General features: G+C 42.3%; 1 protein-coding gene across 5 annotated transcripts in view; it reads left to right on the top strand.

The window, feature by feature from the left end:
• Window positions 1-6,807: 6,807 nt before the first annotated feature.
• Window positions 6,808-17,136, top strand: part of INTS6 (integrator complex subunit 6) — a 49,502-nt gene continuing 39,173 nt past the window's right edge. For 3 of the 5 annotated variants that reach the window (XM_061457404.1, XM_061457405.1, XM_061457403.1), the window contains exons 1-3: window positions 6,850-7,391; window positions 7,628-7,705; window positions 8,521-8,670. In XM_061457404.1, coding sequence (XP_061313388.1) covers window positions 7,281-7,391; window positions 7,628-7,705; window positions 8,521-8,670 — 339 coding nt within the window. In that variant the 5' untranslated portion in view covers window positions 6,850-7,280. Of the gene's footprint in view, window positions 7,392-7,627; window positions 7,706-8,520; window positions 8,671-17,136 lie in introns of all 5 variants that reach the window. The other 2 variants (XM_061457402.1, XM_061457401.1) reach the window with 2 other exon arrangements.

The following is a 17,136-nucleotide window of genomic DNA, read 5'->3' as shown; positions in this document are numbered from 1 at the left end:
TCAGAGCATATTTTGATTTTGGGCAAAAGATGGCAATGCATAATAATCACATTTAGAGTAAAAGCTGGATAATAAACTTCTGCAGCATGGCAATATTTTAAAGAAAGAGCTCCCAGCTCTCAAATACCACATGCAGGTGTGATACCTCAGTGGGAAGCAATTTAAGGATGTATGAATAATTCTGTCCTGTTTACCAAGACTATAACCCATTACACTGGCCATTAAAAAAGAAAAGAAAACAAGAAAAACACACCTCATTGTTTTGCCTCCCTGGGATGTGCTTGTAGACTGTCTTCAGCTGTAACTGCTTTACACTCCAAGCTGACTGTAGCTGGAGTTGATTTCCCTTAGCTGCTCGATTAGTTAGATAAATTCTGCATGCCTGTGTCTGGGATCCATGGTAATGGAGTTATGTTGCTATGCTATAAAATGTGCGAGAGAGTCCAGCACTTCAGCAAGGATATGATTTCTGGCGCTACTGCAACTTCTTAGTGTGGGCAAGAAGGAGTGCTTGGAGGAACGAACAAAAGCCATCACTGGAACGATGACAGGGAATTGCTCAGGACAGCGGGTACTGGCCAGGAAAACTTCCCAGGGAAGGATGTAACAACCATCTGAAAGATTGTTTAAAAGTGGTGGTGTGGGGAAATACTCCAGTTCTGTTCCTGTCATCCTGAGGAGAGCCTGCATGGCAACATTGTGTTACACGTGTTTGTGTGAAGGGCTGCATGAACTCCCTACCACACATGTGGGAGCTTTTAACCAGGGCTACGAGAAAGCTAAACAAAACCAGGGTGGCCTGCTACAAATGATCTCTCTCAAATTATAGATGTAACTATAAAGCCAGGTTGGATGGGGCTTTGAGCAACCTGGTCTAGTGGAAGGTATCCCTGCCTATGGCGGGGGGGTTGGAAATGGATGATCTTTAAGGTCTTTTCCCACACATATTGTTGTATGATTATCTCTGGCCATCCTGACAAGAGAGGTTTGTTTGTTGTTTTTTCGCCCCTGGCATAATAAGCAAAGGTCTCCTCAGTCCTGTTGTTTTAGCAAATGAAGAACACTTTGTCTGTTTCCATGGCCTAAAAGGCTGGAGGGAAGCTGAGAACTCTACCAGTATTTCTCTGGGCAGTCTGTTGTTACCAGGAATCAAGTGGACTGCTGCTGCCTGCTACTACCAGCATCTCAAGGATGGGAAATAAGTTCAAAAAGAAAGAAGGAAAGAAAGAAAAATAAATAAATAAATAAATAATCTCAAAACCCCAGGTAAAATGGGGTATGCTAGAGGGTGTCTTCTGTTCTCTTTGGGCCTTGACATGCCAGCTGAGAAACCCAAGAGAGGGAATAAATTTAAAGGCCCAGAGCTGAGATGGGTTTTTGTTCTTGACCAGAATTCTACCTTAATTGAAAAGAGCAATGTAACATATAAGTAAGCATGTATAAGAACTGCAGATCTATTTGAATTATCGTATGTGCTACCTTATTACAACTGTAATTTTGAAATGTTTGTTTTAAGCAGCTTTCTCCATGTCACATTTAATATTCCCCCATGGTACTACATATGATAGAGGTCCTGCTCTGTTAAACACGGTGAAATATGTATGAATACAACTCATAGCCAGGAAGACCTTTCAAGCTAAGGCCAGTAATACTAAGGGGAAAGCATACAGTTTGATTTTAATGACAGAAGCCTCCTTATCTTCTATTCAGGTGCCTTGCAACCTATCCATCACTAACTGACTGACTTCTGCCGTCACAGCACAGATGGTCCTCAGAGATTTGTTTTTCCTCTGAAAATAATCTTATTGTGCACTTCTATTATAACTTTATTTGGATGAATTGAAGTACTTCACAAATATTCACGAACTTGGTCTTCCAGTACCCACATTCAGCCTGTACAATTAGAAAACAATATATCAACGTACTATAATACCCATTTCCCTGCATTTCCACATTAACTGTTCTTCCCTGGGATGGTACACTGCTGTTTGCTGCAGCTCCAACTCTTGAGCCAGGAAACAGCAAGGGATTTGGATTACTGGAGGGGTGGTAGGGAATACAAAAATCCCTAGGAAGCTTCAAAGGCTATCCTCTGGGTTTCCTGGTGGACGAACAATGGAAAGGAGGCTGTCTTTGAAGGTGGGCCAAGAGGAGACAGAATGCAACTTTCTTTTAGAGGTCATTGTTCTGCAGAGGGATGTAGTTTCACTGTGCTCTGGTGCTGGGGAAGCCAAACTACAGGCTTCTAAAAGGTGCTAGACAGTTTCAAAGGAAAACAGCTGCCTCTGGAAATGTTAGAAAAACAGGCATCCTCAGTCAAAGCCCTAGAACATAAAAACCTGAGAACATAAAAACCAGTTATCTTAATGGCACTTTTCTGAATTTTTTTGGTGTTACATCTTATCTGATCCCAGCCTTCTCAGTGATTACTCACTCTAGGATGAGCTTTATAAGTTTAACTAAGGTACCTGAATTATAAGATTAAATCAGTTTCTCTTTGATAACAATTACAGAAAGAGAGAAAAAATTAGGGTCAAAACCCACTGAACTGAAACTAGTAAAACCAACCAAAAGATCCCCCAAAATATAAGCTGTTGTGTACTACATACACAGACAAGTGAATAACAAACTTTTATTTACAAAAAAAGCATGTTGAATGCACAGAACTTGGCTAAAGGAAGACTAAATGGAATCATCAAATCAGAAAATCATTTAGGTTGGAAAAGACCTTTAAGATTGGGTCCAACCGTGAACATAATGTAACGGAAGTATTAAAAGATAAAAAATTGAAACTCAGAATGCTGTATAAAGAGTTATACCTCAATGATAAGCAGCAACATAAAAACAGGAAATGGAAAATAAAAGACTTTCAAAGAGGGAAAAGTTCAATTATGACAATCTACAAGGCTGTGGAATGGCATTCTAAAGGAAGCTCTGATAAATTTACCTGTGTCATTAAAACTTGGACTCACCGAGATTTTGAACTATTATTTGTGAAACAAATTGAGGAGAAAGCAAACAAATAAAAAAATAATAATAAAAAAAAGTCACGCTGTCAATTTTAGTTCTCAGACCTGCTTGAAGGTCTTAACCATAACATCTTCCATTTCCACCTGCAATTTAGGACAAAATAAGGCTAACACTATGTGATGACAAAAAAATCTCACACGTATCAACTGGGAGAAGAAACTGTTTAAGGAAAAAACCACCACAACAGCAAATTATGCGAAAAATGCTCTTCATCTTTCTCATATGATTTTTTTAGGTGCATTTTCATACGTCTATTTGATTTTTCATTTATTAATTTAGCCTTCAAATTTAAAGTGAAATTTGCATTTTAAATACTATCTTATTTGTCCCTAAATGGACACTGCCCATTCTGAAGATCATAAAAGGAGCATTCTTAGACATACATATACATTTGTATTTCCTCATGGATGCACAATAAATAACAAACAAAACCAGTACGGAAGTATCTGGAATCTCTTGTATTGTCAGGACAGCGAAAGTATTCCTACAGACAAAGCTGTGCTGAAATGATTCATCCAGTTTTAGGAGAAAAGGTGGAACTGGCTCATTTAGACCACGCATGGGGTATAACTTTGCCCTCCATGTAAAAAAAAGCTGAAACCAAAGAAAGATGCATCTGTTTTCAGCGACAGCCTCAAGCTCTCCCCCTGCTCAGCTGTGTCAGCTCTACCAGTAATAAGCATAAGCACTAATATTACTGGGTTTTGCTCCCTCACAGCAAATCTCCTGTACAGATTTATAAATCTGACTCTGATGGCAGTACTAGCCATTACGATTCTCACATAAAGAGGCTGATACACACTTAAGGATTGGGTTGATTATCTATCTTTAAAAGAATCTTTCTCAATATTAATCAAATTGGCCTGCTCCCAGCAGAAAAGTACTAATGCCTACCGCAGACAACACACACCCAGCCTTGATTCTGCCCTATAGGGGATCTAATACGGATCTAATATAAGATGCACAGGAGCAGGAAGAACTGAATGTTCCAAACAGCTTCAAAGATAACAGTGAAAAGCAAATACACACAGAAAAGTGATTCTGCTTGTATAAATCCCACTGGAACTCTGTGAAACTTTTGTTGTGGGATTTTCCCTTCAGTGATAATCACTAAGGAGACTAGGGGTACAGCAGGCCCAGCTGCTTCAGTCCCACCTTCTGGTAAGAAAATTACAGCCTACAGTTTGCAGTTTTCAAAGTTGATTCTGAATTCATGCTGGTTTTTGCCTAATTCTACCACTAAGAGATAACATGTAATCCCACCCACCCCCCCCCCCCTTCATTTACTGGCAACAAAACTACTTGAGAATTCCAAATTACCCTCCAGGATTTATGTGAAGCCTCCATGGCCCAGGCTACCTTTTACGATGACATTTTCCTGGTACAGCAAGGACTCTAAAATGCTTTTTTTTTACAGCACTTTGGAGAAGGAGCCATTCCAGATGTTTCCTATTTTTAGGATAATCTCCAAGAAGATACATGATGCTTAACACATAAAAGTAATGCTGATTTTATTAAGACAGTCAATGAAATATCAGCAACATATGAACAGGAGAGAAGGTGGTGTGTCTGAAGAAGGTGCCTATCTCAAATTTAAAAGGAAGCCAGCTAGAGGCCAGTATCATACACTCACTCAACATTATTCCCAAATGACGTTACTAATCCCAAAGCCTGATTTGTTAACGCAGCACTGCACTGCAGCCTTTACTTAACAGCTTGAATCCCACCACTTTATGGAGACAGTTACTACTCCAGTAGCAGCCAGTCTTGCTGACCTTAAGAGCTGCAACTTTCTGTAGGTAGCTGAGGGGAAGAAAGGTGTTCTAAAACACCTCTGTAGAGGGAAAATGACTGTGAGCCAAGCCTGAGAGTCCAAATGTTTTATTGTGTAACGGGGGCTGGCATGCAGCTGGATTCCAGGGCAAACTGGCGGTGGCCTCTGTGGCACCTGCTGGCTTGCTTCCTCTGAGCAGTTCAGATGAACCAGTAGAACATGGACCAAAACAGCATTGCTGTTGGTCACAAGACACACCATCACTGCTGGGGCTCTGACACTGAACTGTTGGAAAGATGCAAGCAGCTCAAGAGCCCCTAGGTGCACCTGGGTGAGTCTGGCCACTCTTACCACCAAAAGCATTTACACTGAGAAATAGGAAAAAATGCTGCTTCCAAAGAAACTCAGTTGCTGAATTTTAGTCTGCACTAGCTCCAAAAATGCCTACCCAGCTCTCAGAGAATCTCCAGAGATTGGAGATTCCTTAGTGCCTTGAATGGTGAACTGGGCTGAAAGGAAGTATCCCTGACTTCAGCCCAGTGCCTGAGAAGGGATGGCACAGGTCACAGGTGCAGTGCTGACAGGAAAGCCAAAATAAGCTGCTCACAGACAGGAGAATGCATACCAATCTGTAATGGAAACAGGATTCTATCCCTCCCTCTTCCTAGAGACTAAATGCTAATCATTCATTAGCCAAAAAAAAAAAAGAAAAAAAAAAAAAAAGCCCAAACCAGCTCTTGCCTGACAAGACAGAAATCTTGCCTGGATAACAAGATGAATCAAACCAGGACACTGCCAATTTTACCTTGAGAGAAGGAAGGAGCACAAATGGCTTCATACCTTCTAAAGCAGTGGCTGTGGGCACATATCGGCTGGATCAGGAAAAAAAAAAATATCAGCCAGATAGGAAGCAGAGCAATCTACTGAACAGATTATGCTAAGAAATGGCTCCAGAGTTACTGCTCCAAGGCTATGAGAGCAGAAACAGCAGACTCAACTGCTGGGGAAAGAACAACCCAAACCACCAAATAAACAGCAGAAATCTTCGTCATTAATTGGTTGGAAACATTCCCCGATGACACGATTTATAGGAAGTATATTTGGAGTGCCCTCACGTAACATGTATCAAAGAAACATTAGTGTTAATCTCTGGCTGTGTGCAGGGGAAAAGGTCACAGCTAGGGCTAGCCAGTACTTTGTTTTTCCTTTTACTTTATTTTTGCTTTTCTTTTTCCCTAAGCATCGAGTGAAAGGCTGGGCTGGGAATTCACCATTAAATGATAACGAAACACTTTTCCACGTCCTAAACCCAGTGGATACTGCAAATGCTGCCCGCCTTGATCCAGCGGGTTTCAGGCTGCCCTGGCCGTCCCCTCTAGCCTGAGGGTCTGCGTTGGCCCCTGAGCGCCGTACAGGCCCCCGAAAAGAGGAAGGAGGAACGCCGGAGGAGAGGACAGGATCGGCCAGAGCAGGCGGGGGCTCCCCGCGGGCTGGGCACCTTCCCGCAGCCTCAAGAAGAGCCGCGGCGCCCGGTCCCCCCCTTCCTCCATCCCCCCGTGACTCACCGCCCGCTCCCAGCGGGGACACACCGCCCGCGCCGGAGTCACGGCCTCAGCAGCCGCGTGGGGAGCCGCGCTCCCCCGGGGCCTCCCCCGCTCTCTCCCCAAGCGCCGCCGCGCCCCAAAGCAGGCGACTCGAGCAGGGCGCTGCCACCATGGGCCGCGGCGCCGCAGAGCCCCTGCGCAACAGCTAAACTCCCTCCTCCCCGCCCGAAAGCTGCCGCCCGACAAACAGGCCTGCCCCCACCTCAACTGGGCTCCCCGCCCGCCACTGCGCCTGCGCGGCGGCAGAACTCTGCCACCGCCCACTTCCCTCAGCCGCTCCAGCTACCGAGCCCCGCCCTCCCCCGGTCGCTTGAATATGCTAATGAGGCGGTTTACCGGGAGCCCTATGGCGGGGCCCAGACGTGGTCACGTGGCGGCGGGACGTGTCCTTCAGAGGCGGGCCCCGACCTGCCCAGGCTGCTTTAAAAGCGGGCGGAGAGCGAGGAAGCGCCTCAGTCAGAGACAGAAAGTGCCGGGGCGGTGGGGTTGCTGCTGCTCCGCCCGAAACTTCTGAGTAACATCAACAGGGGGAGGGGGGGGCGGGCGGCGGTGGAGGAAGGTGGTGTGGGGGGAAGGCTAGCAGCAGCGCAGCCCTATCCGCCTCTCCCTTCATAAACCAGCCTGTGTCGGGCTGAGCAGGCCCCTCACACAAAGGAGGGCAGGGCAGGCAGGGCTGTCCCCCCTTCCCCCCCGCCTCGGCAGAGGGGCAGCGGGGACGCGCCCTTGCCCGTGCACAGCACTCACAGCCACTTACTCCTCTCCTGTCCCCGTCTTCTTCTCTTCTCCCCTCCTTCCCACCCCGCCCCGCGGTTCTCCCTTCAGCCCCCCGCCCGCTGTCCATGTAGCCGCCCGGCCGCCGGCCCCTCCGCACTATGCCCATCTTACTCTTCCTGATAGACACGTCCGCCTCCATGAACCAGCGCACCCATCTGGGCACCACCTATCTGGACATAGCCAAAGGCGCTGTAGAGACTTTCATGAAGGTACCGGCTCTGCCTTGTGAGAGGAGGCGAGAGAGAGCGAGAGTGACTGCGCGGGGAGGGGAGGGGGAGGCAGGGCGCGGGGGGCTGTCTGGGCCGGGGGCGCGGGGCGAGGGCGGGCGGGAGTGCGTGCGTGTGTTGTGCGGGCAGGCAGGGACGGGAGGGCCGGGCCGAGCCGAGGGGCTCCGGCGGCGCCGCCGCCACTCGGCTCACCCTCTGCTTTGTCCCCCGCGCCGCAGCTCCGAGCTCGGGACCCGGCCAGCCGGGGAGACAGGTACATGCTGGTCACTTTCGAGGAGCCTCCCTACGCTATCAAGGTAACCCCCGCTCACTCCTCCCCACCCCCTCGCTGCTCCCCCCGGCTTCCTTCCGGCCCCTCCGCGCCGCCGCGGTCCTCTGCAAGCGTTCTCTCCCCCCCCCCCTCCCCCCCCGCCCGATCGCGTCGCCCATGCTGCCGGCTGTCCGGGACAGCGCGGCACACACGGGCTCCCGTGGCGGCGGCGGCAGCGCTGACATCAACATGGCCGACGGTTTTTCCCTGTGTGGTGTGTGAGAGCAGCAATGAACTGTGGGGGATATTTATTCAAGTTGGGAGAAGTGACAGCAACTCCAAGGAGAGTTCAGCTTGGAAGGGGCGATCTGGGGAAGCAGCAACTTCAGCCCGAAGAGTCTGGACTCGGAAGGGGACGGCACTTCCCTCAGCCCGTGCCGGGGCGGGGGGCGGACCGACGTACCGCGTGAGGGTGGGGGGGGAGGGAGGAAGGGGCGGGGGGCCCGCATGACACAGGACGGTGAACCTGTTGGAGGTCGGCTCGCCCCGCAGTTTGGCTTCCATCTAGGAAAGGATGTGCGAGAGCGGTGTGAATAGGTGTGAGGGTTGTGCATCTGTGACTTCGCCGAGATTTGTCCTGTGGAACAATACAAAACCTACCTTAGTTGGATAGGTGGGGGGATCTAAGAGAAGTAAATCTTTCCAGTCCTTATGGAGCAACACTGAATGTTATTAATAACTTTTAAGGTGGTTTGTTAGCATTTGTAATGAGCTGCATGTGACAAGGATGGTACATTGTAGCCTCACAGGAAAGCGAAGCTCGGGTCTGGAGAATAAGTCTTCTCACATTTCTCTTTTCAGGCTGGCTGGAAGGAAAACCATGCAACGTTTATGAATGAACTGAAAAACCTTCAGGCTGAAGGACTCACAACTCTTGGCCAGTCCCTAAGGACAGCTTTTGACTTATTAAACTTAAATAGATTAGTAACTGGCATAGACAACTATGGGCAGGTAGGTTGACTATTAATAGGTGGAAAATTGTAAAACACAGACTTCCTAGAGAAAATAGGTAGTTTTCCTAAGTGGCATCTTCATGAAATACTCAGTATGGGGGCTTCTTCAAAAGTAAGCAGAACTCACAGTTGGAAGAAATGCAGTTGCTGGCTATAGTTCGATACCCAGCTTCCTTTTTCAAAACTTAAGTTATTCTTCAGTTTGCAAACTGTGGCATAGCTCCCAAGTTGACATTCTCTTTGTCTTTTCTTTGTATGAAGACTGTGTTTCAGATCCATAGCTGGTGAGCGTGGTGGGGTAGTGAAAACTTTGCTTTCTCTATACACTGCTGTATACAGTGTGGGAGATGAGCCATTTGTCTAACAACATGGCATGTCCAAAAGTACAGAATAGAGCACAACATTTTCAAAACCTTTTCTTTCCAATGAGTTTATTGCAGCTTTTCATATATTTGTATAAACCTGCCTGTTGTATCAGTCTTGAGAAGCTGTGCTTTTCTAGTGTCTATATTGCAGCTTTCCCTTTATAAGCAGAACTTCATTTGAGGGGTGGGCCAGCATTCTCTTGCTCAGTAGTATGAGTTGCTAAAAGACTGAAACTGTAGGTGAAACATGTTTTAGGAAGTGTATCCAGTTCTTCCTGGCACTGGGTCAAACCCTGGATTTTTTTATAAGGAACATTATTAGTATTGGGCAAAGTATATAGTGTATTTTTCACATGGGATGTAATAACTTAAATTTCCCAGTTTTGCTTGTTCTTATGTAATGCTTCCTCTACTATTTGAGGATGTGTTACTGCTCCTGGTATTTAACATGGGAATAGGATTTTGAAAATAAGTCCCCTTCCTCCCTCCTCTTGTTTCCAAACCAGTCAGTTTGTGTGATAACACCGTGTTTGTTTGGGAAGGAAATTTCCGTGTCTCATGTTGCATTGTATGGCTTTGCCACCAGGTGATCAAGTGAGCCTAAATGTTTTTAAAATGCCAGTTTAGTGATGAAACTTTAGGGAAGAAAAAGAAAAGCTAGTTCCACACATGGTTGTGTTTTATTTTCTTGTTTTTTTTTTCTGTTACCATCTGCTGTCCTCTTTTACATCTGTGTGCTAATCTTTCCCATTTTCTGATGGTTTTGTTTGGTTACATGAGCTATACAAAGCTTTGTTGAACACATACCACTGTAGGCACACATAAAATACTTGCTCTTTCCCATTGCTACTGATAATTACAATATTCTAATTAAACCCATGTCATATAATTTCCTCCAAGTGAACCAGCTGTGCTCAGCTACTCAATCAAGTGGGCAGTTGAGTTGTCATACTGTTTTGACTCACTGGCAGTGTTTATTACTGCAGATAGCTGCTCTTTTGTCTGTGGAGCAATGATTTTGTCTGATCTTTTGGTTACAAGTCTCAGCCTGGGCTTGAACCCATCCTTGCCTATTGCATGTTTTTTGCTCTATTCCACATGTGGAACTGGCTGTTGAAGAGGTGTTCACATGTGCTGTCAGGTGACTAAATAGGATTTTTAACTCTTTTTTTAGCATCTTCAAAAATAGATGAATATATTGCAAATGCCAGGTCATCTGCTGCTGAAGTCACAGGCGCCATTTTGGCTGTACTAATCAAAGTAGCATTTTTTTGTAAACCAGATCAAATTCTGGAGCACTTAAATGTTCCTTTGGTGCTGGCAGGATGAGATCCAGAGCAGTTAACTTTCCTCAAGTTCACATTGGCCTTTGAGCATATGTCACATTATCTTGTCAACTTGCTGTTGTTCATGTCTGCTACCTCAAATTTGCTCAATATAAATGGGTATTTAAAAGAACATGCTGTAAGAAACTTAAAAATAATGACAGTGACTAGAATGCTCAGTTGCATTTGAAATATTTTTCACTCAGAACATAAAGGGGTTATTCACTTTTTTTTTTTTAAAGCAGCTACAAATGTTAGGACCATAAAATAGTAGTTAGCTAAAATACAGCAGACGCATTTGAAGAGTGGTTGTATTGGAGTGGGAGAAGATAATTTTACAAAAAGACAATGTTTAGATGATCTTAGTTGTAGTATTATATAAAGTAGTAATAAATCCTAACTTTTCTTAAGCTTTTCTCTGGAAAATTTCTCTGGCTTAACATCTTTTGACTATCATGATTGTTTTTTGTTGTATTGACAAACTTTTAAGATATTTGCTAAGGTCCAATTGTTTCCTATGTAGAAACTGTAAAAAGAGGATTTTATTATATGTACTAATGATAAGACATGATCCGAGCTTGATGAGATTGTGTGGTTATGTCACAGAACATAGAGACACAAGCATTGTGTGTTGTCCCCCAGCCGAGTATGAACTGTTTGTTTAAATGGCAGCGTGACTCACTATACTTGATTTCTTTCAAAGTAGACCAGAGTTCTTCATCAGCTGACTTCCTGCACAAGAGTGATGGCTGAACTGTCATTCTGAAAGTGAGGAAAATCTCCTGCTTCATCTTTTCTTGCAACATTAATGTTTGGATTTTTAATATGAGTCTTTATCATACTGCTTTTTTAGTAAATAAGCACTGACTCAGTTGTTCATGAAGATTGAGTTACCAAGTGTACAGCTGTATTAGCTGATCACAGTATCTCACATTCAGCTCTTAAAGAGATACTGTCAACACATTTAAGTTGTCAAGAACCTGGAAGACTTTGAAGTTTTTTCTGATACTAATGCTATGGTATGGTTTTATAAACCCTTTGTTGACCGTAAGGTCATTAGATCCATGTTTTTATGAAAGATTTTTTGGCAGCAAAAGATTTTGGAAAGTGCACATATTTTAAGGTGACTGTTCCTTTAATTTTTGCAGCACTTTCGGGTAAATTCTGTATTATAATACTTGAGTCCAGCAATAGTTATAGGCTTTTTCACCTGTAGTATGCTTTGTGCTTGTTATGGTAGCAGAAGAATGAACCTTCACATAGGGTGTGAGGTTATAGCGTTTGCTAAAAATAGTGGTGCTCTTTGCTTTCTGCGTTTTTAAAGAAAGCTTAGTTAAAAATACAGGATTTGGATGTCTTCAGGAAAAAAGCAATTTAAACACATTAAATTCAGCAAGAGCTCACTGTCATATGACAAAAAAAAAACCCCAACCATTGTACTTCATTAGCCCAGTTTGCACTTGGCTGATTGACTTTTCCCCAGTTCAGCTTCCCCATTGTTTCAGTTAGTCTGAAATACCAAGCCTTTTACTAGCAGATTTTCTGTCCTCTTGGAATACACTCTTAAATCTTGCAGCTATGGTTTGTTCAGCAGCACATGTGTAGTCACAATTTAATTAAATATTTTTGAGTGAGGCAAATGTGTTACAGTGGACGGAAAGGTTAGATACTAATAATGTCTTTCTATGGAAACATAAAACAGCTATTTTTATAGTACAGTAAAAGTGTAAACAAGTGGTTGAATTGGGCCATCTATGTACTTGAGTTATTTGCTGTTTGTAGTGAAGTTTCTAAGACTGAGCTGTGAATCTAAGGTCGGCAAATATATATCAGTGTTGTTTTGATGCATGCAAAGCATCAACACAACACTCTCAAAACTTGAATCTGATGCATGCTTAAAATTACTAAAGCTCTTGATTCTCTGATGCCCCATGTATTTCACCTTGCCTTTTGTTATTTGTGCAATGAGGGTCTATTTTTTTTTTTTTTTCAGCAGTATTGGATAGAATGAGGTTTTGGAAGGATAAAATGTACTTACCTGAGCAGATTTCAAAGTGGTTCAGTTGATATATCAAGCTATTTTTCCAGAATTTTTCAGGCTGAAATTTCATTTTAGTGTCACAGCTAGAAACAGCACTGTTCAATAACATAAGCTTTTTATGAGCTTTTTATCTCACTAGAGTATCTTGCACATATTCTTCAGCATCATAATTATTGATATGGTAAAACTGGCTTAGAGATGAGTTTGACTTTTAAACAAAAGGACATGCTAAATTAGTTGCTTTGAAACAGAGAAACAGACTGTAATGTTTCTGTAATCCAAGTGGACTTGGGATAGGTTTTTTCATTCACAGCAAGGAATAAGGTCCTCTCTGGATCTGGACTAATACAAGAAACACTGTTTTGATGACTTGACAGACTGTGTGCAGTTTTGGTGAAAGCTTGTTTTTCTGCACTGTTTCATATACATACAAAAGCATAATTAAGGCATTTTGAGACAAACTAAAACCCAAATGGAATTCAACCAATTAAGAATATTTTAGGAACTGAAAAATATGCTAAGGTTTGGAAAGACCTATTTCTGACCTGGAAATTGGAAGGTGTCCTGCGTATAATGACATTGCCACAGTTTTTTGTTTTGGTTTGGGTTTTTTTTTTCCAAGTGTTTTATTCATACTGTGTGTGACCATCAAACAGTACAATCTTAGTGTAATTGCTACTTTATAATTCTCTCTGAATATATGGTTAGACCCATTTGTAACTACAGTAGCAGTATTGCTGGTATGTTCACACAATGAGCATATTAGTGTTGGTCAGTAAACATCAGCATGCTTTCCCATGAGTGCTTAAGTACTGTAGTATTCCAAATATATGTAAATAGTATACCTAGGAGACCAAGTCTTAATAGGGCTTGCAGGCACACAGGAGCTTTGTTTTTAAGTAACACCTTGCAGACTTACTCCTTGCTTATGTGCTTACATGTGTGTAAGATCTGCTGAGCTTAAAAAAAACCCCTAACAATCATACATATGAAATGTTGTTCCCTAACTTTGCACATGTTATGCTTTTGCGGTGATACGTTCTGCTTTCTTTAAACTGTTGAGCAATTTCATTTTTCCATTGTTTTTTTGAGACTTGCTGCTGGATTTCCTTGCTTTCAAAAGTCAAAATCCTTTGAGCATGACTTTTGTCTTGGCATTCTGAGGTCATAAGCATTGCACTGGAATGGCCTCTGTTGAGTGTGCATCCAAATTTGGAACCAAAGTTTAGGTTAGCATTTCCTGCTTTGTCATGCTGGCACAGTTGCACAGGGAGTTTGCTTCTTTTGCTGGTAGAGGCAGGGGTTTGCTCTTCTTGAGTAGCTCTCCTATTATCTTCCCCCTGCCCTTCTCCAACAAAACCAAATGTGAGAATTTAAGACAGTGGAAAGCAGCAAGTTTAAGCATGGTAATGGCAGAAATAGGAGGATTTCTTATAGTCTCCTGTTTTCTGTAGAATAGGAATGGTTTTCATGTAAACCTATACGCCTGTTAATGTCAAAGATCTGTATGTGAAGTGCTGGTGAAAGTCAGTCTTTCTCACCTCCTACATGACGAAATCAAGCATATTGCTTCCAATTTATACTTTTTAGGCTGTAACATTTAAACACACCATCTTGTCTACTCTTAAAATGTTGGGATTTTAGTTAGCTTTGTTTTATAGTATCCTTTAATGAAAGCTATGGCAGGCATTGCTGCAAGTGTTTTTTCATGTTATGAAGTGCAACTGCATGCCTTTCAGCTTTCCCAGCGCAACAAAGTTCATTGAAAGTCTCAGTCACATCAGACTTGAGTGTTCATAAAATCACTTGTCTACTTCTAATTTAGCATTTTTTGAAAGAAGAATTAAAAAGTTAAAACAAGCTTACAAAAGGTACTTGATTTTTTCCAATGAAAATTATTAGAATTAGCAGAAAGAAGTAAGATACTTTGTCATGTTCTGAATATCAAATAATCTTTGACTACTTTGAATCTTAAAGTGCTCAGTATTTCAATAAAATTGATTTGGAAGGGGCGGCCCTGTAACATGTTCCTTGTGGCTTTGATTTTAGGGGTCAGGTGAGCACAGTCATGCTGCCAAAGCTTAAGCAAATTATAGAGATGTCTGTTTCTGACTGATACTCTTGGATTTGCTAAAAGTCATCAGAGAAAGGCTGAGGACAGTTAGGAGTGCCACAATTTTATCCCTTGGTTTGACTTTGTATCTGGAACAGTTTAGTTGCTTCAGGTCATTATAGAGTCCTTAGGTATATTAGCTTTATTTGAGTGCTTAAAGGTATGTGTTCCATAGTTGCAGTATTCTTGTCTTTTTGAACTGTATCTGCATCAACACAGTCAGTTCTCAGGGAGGCAAAGCAAATACATGAAGAGCCAGGAGTTGGTTATCTTGTGAAGCCCAAGTATTTTTTTTATCGCCCTGCCCCCCCCCCCCCCCTCCCCCCCCAGTATCTCCATTGCTATAGTTATTTTCTTTAGGCTAATTTTTACTTTTCTTACTGAATAGTTACATCCAGTCTTGGGTTTCTGTTGTAGACAGTCTATTTCTCTGATGTTTGAAGGGAAGAACATATTTGTATATGTGCCTGAATTTTAATTCGGCTGAGCCTCAGTTGAAACTATGATTGTCTTGCTTGAGAGTCTTGCCTGCTGTTGCTTTTTTTTCTTGTAGTTCATTCTGTATGTTTAACAGCATAGCAAGTCTTCTAGTTCATAGAATATCCTCGTATGTGCATCTCCCACTTAAAGAACATATTAATATTTCCACTTCCTGTTGTGTTACTCAACATTGTATTGTCTGTCCCTTTTTTCAGGTTGGTTTCATCTCTTGTTTATGCAACAGTTTGGAATTTAATCTCATTTGAGTGCTAATATCTAGCTAATACAGAACTCTTGTCAAACATCCAGTTTGCATTGTGTGGTTACGGTGCTGATTTTAATTGTCAAAAGTGTAGGCCAGTTTCACTCATTCAAAGAGAAACTGATACTGCAGATAGGAGTTAATGTTTATATGTGTATTTAGGGTAAATCTTCCATATGTATTGAAAGATCCTTGATTTTTTGAAGTGGACTAGCCTGTGAGCCATAAGAGATTTCTGGTGATCCTGTGATGCCTACAAAGAATATCACACATTCATGAAGTATTTTATATGTACCAGCATATTTTTTACTATGTATATTCTGTATATTGACTACAAAGATGATTTCAGGTTATTTATTATTGCCTGTATAATTTTTTTTTTAAAAAAAAAGGAAACAAAAATAATCGCTTTGGTACCATACAGTTGGCCCCTGATCAACTAGATTTTTCAAAAATACATTGCATAGGCAATTTCAGTCTTAATGTTAAGGAGAAATCAAGTATCTGTTATCTAAGCACCTGTTTTTTTCATTCTAGAGGTAGTGTCCCAGCCTCAGTTAATTGATTTGCTCTACCTCACATAAATCTACAGTCCACTATAGATTTAAGCCTAATTTTTTCCAGTGGGGAAACTAGGTTAATGCCTACAGCTGAATTAAAATAGATGGTTAAAGAAGTTGATGGGTGCAAGTTACGACACCAGCCTTAGTCAAGAACCTTGAATGACTCAGACTGGAGCATCAAGTAGGCAAGACTTCTGGTTGTATGAGAAGAAATCTTGTCCTACTCTAGTTATTCTAATATGGGTGGTAAGTGTGGATCTTGCAGCACTGTAGTGGTAGATACCTAGAATAGTGGGTAAGTAAGTGTTAATTATGTCTAGCATAGTTCCATGGTTCTAACATTGGAGGTCTTTTAGAAGACTGACCTAGCAGGAACTGCCATGTAAATGAGAGTGATTTAGGGGCATACACATTGAAGATAATGCTTACTGTCTTGTTGACTTTGCCAGGAAACTTTTACCTGTATAATCGCACTTGGTGACTGCTTGGTGTAGCCACTTCCATTTCCGTAATTTATAGTGGTTTGTTTCTTTTATTTTCTATCTACATTTAGCTGCTATTGCTTGTGGAGAGCAGGATGTTAATCTGATTTTGTCTAACAATAATATATGAGGATAAATTACCTAAATGCATTGTGCATTTTGTCAACATCTCCTTGAGCCAAAAAGTTACATTGAACAAATCCTGAATATTTATCATTGAAATCAGTTTAGAGCACTGGCATTTTTTTTTTGTATGCTCAGCATACAGAATGAGAGTAAAGAGGCCACTGTTTTCTTCCACCATTATGCACCCACAGGTTTGAATCCCAGGATGCTGACTTGACTGTATGCATCTATATGTAAGACACATTCAGCCTAGCTGCCTACTCTGATCCTGAACTTAAGGCTTCCTGTGATCATTGTGCCAAACTTGCTTCAAGTTGTATGACTTCATGTAGTGAAATAAGTCAGTGATCGATTCAGATCCTTAATAAGCTGGACTGTGAACTGTGGTGGTTCAAAATCTGTTTTAAAACAGCCAAGTTGCTCCTGATGTAGTGGTAATAAACTCTGGAAGGGAGTTGTGGGGAAGTCTCCGGATGTTATTCAGAAGAATTGGCCTATGTTCATGAGTCAGTAAGCTACTTTCAGTCAGCTTGTCAGTACTCTGGATTGATAACCCCTAAAAAGGTGGGGAGAATTTTGTATACAACTCACTCTTTGTCTTTCCCCCTCATTGTTTATTTGCTTGTTTGGTTTTTGTGTTCTCCCAAATCAGCTTGCTGGCAACTGTGACATTCATTACCCTTCTAGTTATAGGGAGAACAGAGGCC

Source organism: Pezoporus flaviventris, unplaced genomic scaffold (assembly GCF_033815535.1).
Source record: "Pezoporus flaviventris isolate CSIRO_AGI_PZ_B2104156 unplaced genomic scaffold, CSIRO_AGI_Pfla_v1 ptg000025l, whole genome shotgun sequence".
Taxonomy (NCBI): domain Eukaryota; kingdom Metazoa; phylum Chordata; class Aves; order Psittaciformes; family Psittacidae; genus Pezoporus; species Pezoporus flaviventris.
The sequence above is the reverse complement of the archived record's forward strand: the minus strand, read 5'-3'. Positions and strand labels throughout refer to the sequence as shown.